At 43.6% G+C, this 5871-nt stretch overlaps 1 protein-coding gene across 1 annotated transcript; it reads right to left on the bottom strand.

Moving 5' to 3' along the window:
• Positions 1 to 247: 247 nt before the first annotated feature.
• Positions 248 to 5622, bottom strand: LOC120678900 (probable ubiquitin receptor RAD23). Its single transcript, XM_039960344.1, has 11 exons — positions 5420 to 5622; positions 4347 to 4508; positions 4099 to 4143; positions 3619 to 3686; positions 2366 to 2428; positions 2012 to 2189; positions 1351 to 1506; positions 1145 to 1261; positions 956 to 1065; positions 790 to 871; positions 248 to 669 (listed from the first exon to the last, which is right to left on the bottom strand). The coding sequence occupies exons 1-11, from the start codon at positions 5483 to 5485 to the stop codon at positions 544 to 546; spliced, it is 1173 nt and encodes a 390-aa protein (XP_039816278.1). The 5' UTR covers positions 5486 to 5622; the 3' UTR covers positions 248 to 543.
• Between the last annotated feature and the right edge of the window lie 249 nt (positions 5623 to 5871).

Below are 5871 nucleotides of genomic sequence, written 5' to 3'. Positions count from 1 at the left end.
TTCGCAATGCAACGGACACTCTTCCTTCTCCTGTTCTCCACCTTGCATCAGTGGTGCTGCAATGCTTCAGCTGGATTCACCGCAGCCCGCAGGTTAGCACACTTTTAGTAATAACCATCGACTGATCGGCCTACCTGACTGGGTGCACCTATCCTTCTGCGAATTAAAGCAACAAAGGTCAGCTAGTGCTTCCGCTTCAGCCTGCCAAGTGCCAACAAGTCGCAGCAACCTACCACAGCAGAAACGATTAGCAACCCTCGATCATCTGCCGGCTCAAGCATTGACAAACAAGAGCAGAACACACTCGATTCTTAACCTATAACATCAGATTCAGTTACCCAACGGTACCGTCGACACTGTAACACCTAGCTATATCTCGCACTGAGCATAAATCCCAAACAGGAAAAAAAAAAGATGATTGCGAAACTCAAAATATGTCTTAACCCGATCCTAAATTGGGGTAATCAGCCTTCAAAACACTGATGCTGCATTCTGAATTAAATCGCATCATCAGCCACCATGTACTTCAAGCCATCTGACACCCTATTGCTGAGCTTCGTCAAAGTCATTCATATGGTCCAACAGATAGTTGGCTGCCATCTGTTCATCCTTGTTGCAGGCAAAGAAAACCTCTAGAACCAGATCGCGGTCGAAGCCCATTTGTTCAAGCTGCACAAGTAGTAAACACGACAATGTTACATGTGCACAACAGCCATAAACCAATCACTAATAAAGTGCAGATACACACTCATAGTGGAATTGAATGAATCAAGGATCCAGGTGCCTTACCCGTTGTATAGCTTCATTCTCCTCAGGAGTCACTGCTATTGTTTGAGGCATTTCAGCATCAGCAAACTGATCTAGCAAACTCCTGGTTCAAGATGTCAAGAGTGTCAAACACAGAACACAAACTTCACCGGATATATAGTAGCATCAATAGATGCTAAATCCATACCCTTCAGCTCCCTCTGCAGGTTCATTGATCAAACGCAGGAACTCTGCTTGGTTTTCCTGAATCAGCTGCATAATCTGGGGATTTTGTTTCCCTAGTTCTTGAAGCAAAGGCTGCAATGATTTTGTATCAATGAAGATGGCTTATGGAATAGAAAACTAGAACAGAAAGATTAAGTGGAACATAAAAAACCTGCAAAATTTGAGGGTTGGCCTGCACCAAGGAAAGCAAACCCCTGAACTGTGTATTATTTCGCAGAACATCGAGATTTTCACCACCAGCAGCATTTGAAGAAGCATTCAGAAGGGCCTGCAGACAAATTCAACACAAGTTAGAGACAAGGGAAGAGGAAGGGTTACTGGGTTAGGGAGGGAAGGAGGAAGGGGGAGGGAGGGAACCTGAGGAAACAGGTCCAAGGGATTAGCATTGGGTCCAGAAGATGGAATTGCAGGTTGAGCTGACTCTGGAGCCTGAACTGGATCAGCAGGTTGGCCGCTTGCAGGAGCTGGTGCAGCAGCAGTAACAGCAGGGGCCTCTTCCTGCTCAGGAACCCCCTAAATCACAGTGGCGCTGAAATTAGAGTAGATGACAATTGAAAATATACCATACTAAAATCATGCCAGAACAAGACAGTATCCTGGGATCAGTTTTAAGAAGTCAGAAAACATTGCTACAGCCTACATATACCGTTGTCCATAATTTCGAAGAACGTCAAATAAACAAGAACCTTATTGAAGTTACTCGAGGAACTTTGTATTAAGTTGTTAGAGTTAAGCCATGTTATTTTGCTTGGTGGAAAAGCAAGAGAATAGTTAACATAATGGTTTGCTGATCAATGCTGAGGAGAGGACAGTCATTAGTCACATAAACACATTATATTTTGGAAGAAAATTGGGGGAGAAAATATATTTCTTATAAAAGGGAGCTTATGCACAAACTAATAACAAGCGCTAATTCTCCATTCATTTAATAGGTCCCGACAAACTAAGAACTCATCCAGGAACTACAACAATGAAGTAAAAAAATCAAAATTGTGGGAAAAAGCGACATCGTCCTTACAGAATATAAATATTCAACAGCACGCTCTGGGTTGTTATATGCAGCCCGAAGAGCCCGCACAACAGTGTCACGGTCCCATGCGCCTCCACCCATTTCAAGAATAGACTGTATAGTTGCTTCTAGATTGCCACCAGCAACAAGGTTTGACGCAGCTTGACCATAAGGATCCGCTTCAGTGCTGTTGATAAAATCGCATCAAAACTTTATACTGCCATTTCATGTTTTGTCAATCAACAAATAAAAGTTGGAAGTTAACTAGGAAAACTGATGTCTTGCCAATTAACAAATAAAGTGAGAAATTAACTGGGAAATTTATCAGAAATCAAAAGTTAAAAGGAAATATGTAAAACTTACATTGCCGTAGAGGTTGGAGCTGGACCAGCTGCTGCAGTTGGGGCAGGTGCACTAACAGGCACACTGTTTCAATAGGCACCAAAATGAATTAGTCAGCTAGTAACAAAACATCTATCAATAACAACCACCAGCAAACAATTCAATAAGAACACAGTTAAAGAGAAAGTTCTCTTTCTGACATTCATTTGAACTCTATTCACTATTCTGCCATGGAAAAACACTTATTTCTCTACTGCAACTCTTCCAGTAGTAGGTATTTTTCTTTCGCTGATAGCATCAGGTGAATAGGTTGATAAATTATGAAAGTATCATATATGGTATTGACATGACAGCAATGCATAAACATCTCTCATCTTAATCATCTACTCCCTCCATCCCATGAAGAGTGCAATCCTAGCATTCGAAAAAAAAATCCCACAAAAGAGTGCAATTCTAGGAATTGGACAATTGCCTAATTTAGTGGTCAGATCTGTTTTACATGCCAAAAGTCTGGTTAGTTGCATGCAGTCAAAAAATGAGGGCATGGATGTCATTTCGCACCACCACTAATCTGTCTAAAAAAACTAGAATTGCACTCTTCATGGGACGGAGGGAGTACACATTAAGGTGGAGGTATTCATGTAAGCTCAGGGTATTTCAGGCACTATGCAACCCAAAGAATGGGAAGTGATCGTTGACAAGCTCATGGACAAGATAGCAGGCACCTCTATCACAAGCAGCCTCCAATGTGGAGTCATTGCTCATGGTAAAGAACAGAAACCATCAACTATTGGAAGACTTGATGACCATGCATATAAAAGTCAAATGAGTGCAGGAGGCACGCATTTAAACATTCAAGGATGATCTAGATACGCTTGAAACGGAAAGTTAGGAGAGCATCATGAATTAAGGATGAAGATGACAACACTCACAAGTTCAGGGAGTAAATTGAGAAAATGGAGGAAACCCATGTGAGAATATCCCTCCGGACACAATAGCAATAAATTCCTCAAATCATTACAATGCTCGTGCAATTTACCAATCTTAATACAATGACAGTCTAGAAACTAATTGGCTGGCTCAAGGTACATGAGGATCAACCGCATCAAACATTATCACTGCAAGGAACTAATTTCCAAAACAGTAATGACAAGCTCAGTTGTTATTATTGAAGTAAAAAACTAGAATACCATTTGAAACCTGATTAAGAAAAGCCTGGTTCCACATGATCAGAATTCAACGTTCTAGGTTGCAAAAGATAAGTGCACACTTACATGGGTGCTGGTGCTGCTGCTGGTGGTTGAGTTGCAGGGGAGGCAGGAATCGCCCTATCAACTGAGGTCTGCAGGAGAATACAGTTTAAATTGAACTGGACACTACCAAAGAAAACACACAATAGCGGATTAAGAAAAATGAATTGATGTATCAGGAAATAACCACAGGACATGAAAACACTGTACAAAAATGTGAAACCGTTGCCTTGTTAACAGTTTTGTTTTTCCCAAACACATGGTTGGCACAGACATTATGTATCACGAAAATAATACTCAAACATACAACCAAGAGCATAAGATACAGATAAGAAAGCAAATTTCAATTCAACCATAATTGTCCTTAAATAGTATAACAAAAAATCCATAAAATCTGGATAAAACGAAAAAGTTCAACTAGTTTATTGGTTTTATTGTTTCATTTGGAAACTGTATAGAATGCCTAACAAAATATGAAAAACGGTTACTCCTTAGTATGCCTACCTGACTTGTGGGAGCCTTAGCAGTACCAGCACTTGATGATCCCTTCTGCAGAAAGGTTTGTCCAAATTGGTATTAAGAAACCTGAATTGTAAGGTTTTAAAAGTCCTGGTGCCATTCCCATTACACATAACACAAAAATCCAAACAAATAGAAGCATCTGTAATGAATGTATTTGAGCATATCTTTTATTGCAAGTCAACATAAAATTTTAAGCTCTCTACCACAAGAGCAGTGAACACAAAGCGTACCTTGGACAACATTATAACAATGAAATTGTTCTCAAGAACTTTGTTCTCTTCGAGTGTCGTCTCATTTTTTAGAACATTCCCTTGATGAATAAGCATCTGTTGATCAGCTGGGTAGACATTCTGCCCTTGTGTAGTCTCAATGAGCTTTTTAACATCAGCAACCTAGAAAGTAAATTCTAGTCACTTGTCAATCACAATTTTGCATCTATATTAAGTCAATAAGAATCAGGTTTCAAAAGAGCAGAAAACATCATCTTGTCCTAGTGAGAAAATATGAGACATTCTATTTGGATGAAATCACTAGTGCTACAGTCCCTAGTCCAAAGCTCAGCTTTGAGCAAAACTTCGGAATGCAGTGATGCTACCATTAATACTCGGCAAACACTCCTGGAAAGTCTCCCTCAGCTAGTGAAGTACAACAGCACCCGAGCATTCTGCAATGATACCGCTACACGCAAGACTTGTTCACTTTGACAGTCATTTATTACAGCCTGCATGAATTTGTTAAACCGGATATACAAGCGAACCACCAACCGCTAACGGCAAGTCGGCAAAGTGATTACCACCCACAACAACCAAGCCAGCACATGTGGCCATGCCACCGTACACAATCAAACTATTGGCGCGCATTCAGTGGGAACGACATCCCTCCCCCAGAGTGTCAGGAGAACGAGAGACATCAGGACCCAACCCAACTCATCGACAGCTCACAGCTCCCACGACCACGACCACCCCCAGCGCAACAGATGAGCCCACCTGTCCACGCGCCCCTACGGGCGCGCCTCCCCCGCAAGCCCTAGTAGGAACGGCAGCTTCTACAGCATAAACTGATTTCGCAGCACAGGTTCTATAATCCCGAAAAACGCCATAGCAGATTGGCACCAATCGTGACCAAATCCCTCGACCCTAGGCGCTCATCACGGCCGCAGGCGAAAAACCCAAACCCGCCGACGAAGCCTAGGCCCCTGCAGCCCAAGGCCAGCTCGGTTCAACTAGCGGCGCCGGCAAAGAGCAGATTCCGCTCCGCACAGAGCCGCGCGAGATCAGGGTGAGGGGGGAAGAGAGCGGCGCACCTTGCTGGAGGGGTCCATCTCGATCTCGAAGCTGGAGCCCTTGAGCGTCTTGATGGAGACCTTCATGGCGGCGCGCTCGGGTCGCCCGCGCCGTCGCCGCCGAGCTCGGGGGTTGGGAGGAGGATTGGGGAAGGGGAAAGAAAGTTTCAGAAGAAACGGCGAAGTGGCAGTGGGGTCACTGGGGTGGCCTGGCCTGGCTGGGGTGGGGTGGGGGCAGGCCGCAGTAATATACAAGGCAGGAGGGGCCGATTTGAGAAGATACCTTTTCCGCCTCCATGTCCTTGAAGGTGCCTTTCCAGGCTGGGCCCTCCTCGGTGGGGTTATTTTTGGACAGGCCTAGATGGAGGATTTCCTTGCGCGAGAAGCTTGAACTTTTTACCTCAGTGGATGGAAGGGCTGGACGGCACTGTTCGAGGAATCGAGGGTTCGATCTCTCGCAACAGCTTTGATCC

The sequence above is a fragment of the Panicum virgatum genome, chromosome 6N (assembly GCF_016808335.1).
Source record: "Panicum virgatum strain AP13 chromosome 6N, P.virgatum_v5, whole genome shotgun sequence".
Taxonomy (NCBI): domain Eukaryota; kingdom Viridiplantae; phylum Streptophyta; class Magnoliopsida; order Poales; family Poaceae; genus Panicum; species Panicum virgatum.
This window is presented reverse-complemented; position numbering and strand designations above follow the sequence as displayed.

What these genes read in the sequence shown, in the direction of transcription:
- LOC120678900 (XM_039960344.1), bottom strand. Translation starts at nt 5,485, where the DNA reads ATGAAGGTCTCCATCAAGACGCTCAAGGGCTCCAGCTTCGAGATCGAG. An exon ending in AGATGGACCCCTCCAGCAAG is followed by an intron (nt 4,509 to 5,419) that starts GTGCGCCGCTCT and finishes TTTACTTTCTAG; the next exon opens with GTTGCTGATGTTAAAAAGCT. An exon ending in CTAAGGCTCCCACAAGTCAG is followed by an intron (nt 3,687 to 4,098) that starts GTAGGCATACTA and finishes ATTCTCCTGCAG; the next exon opens with ACCTCAGTTGATAGGGCGAT.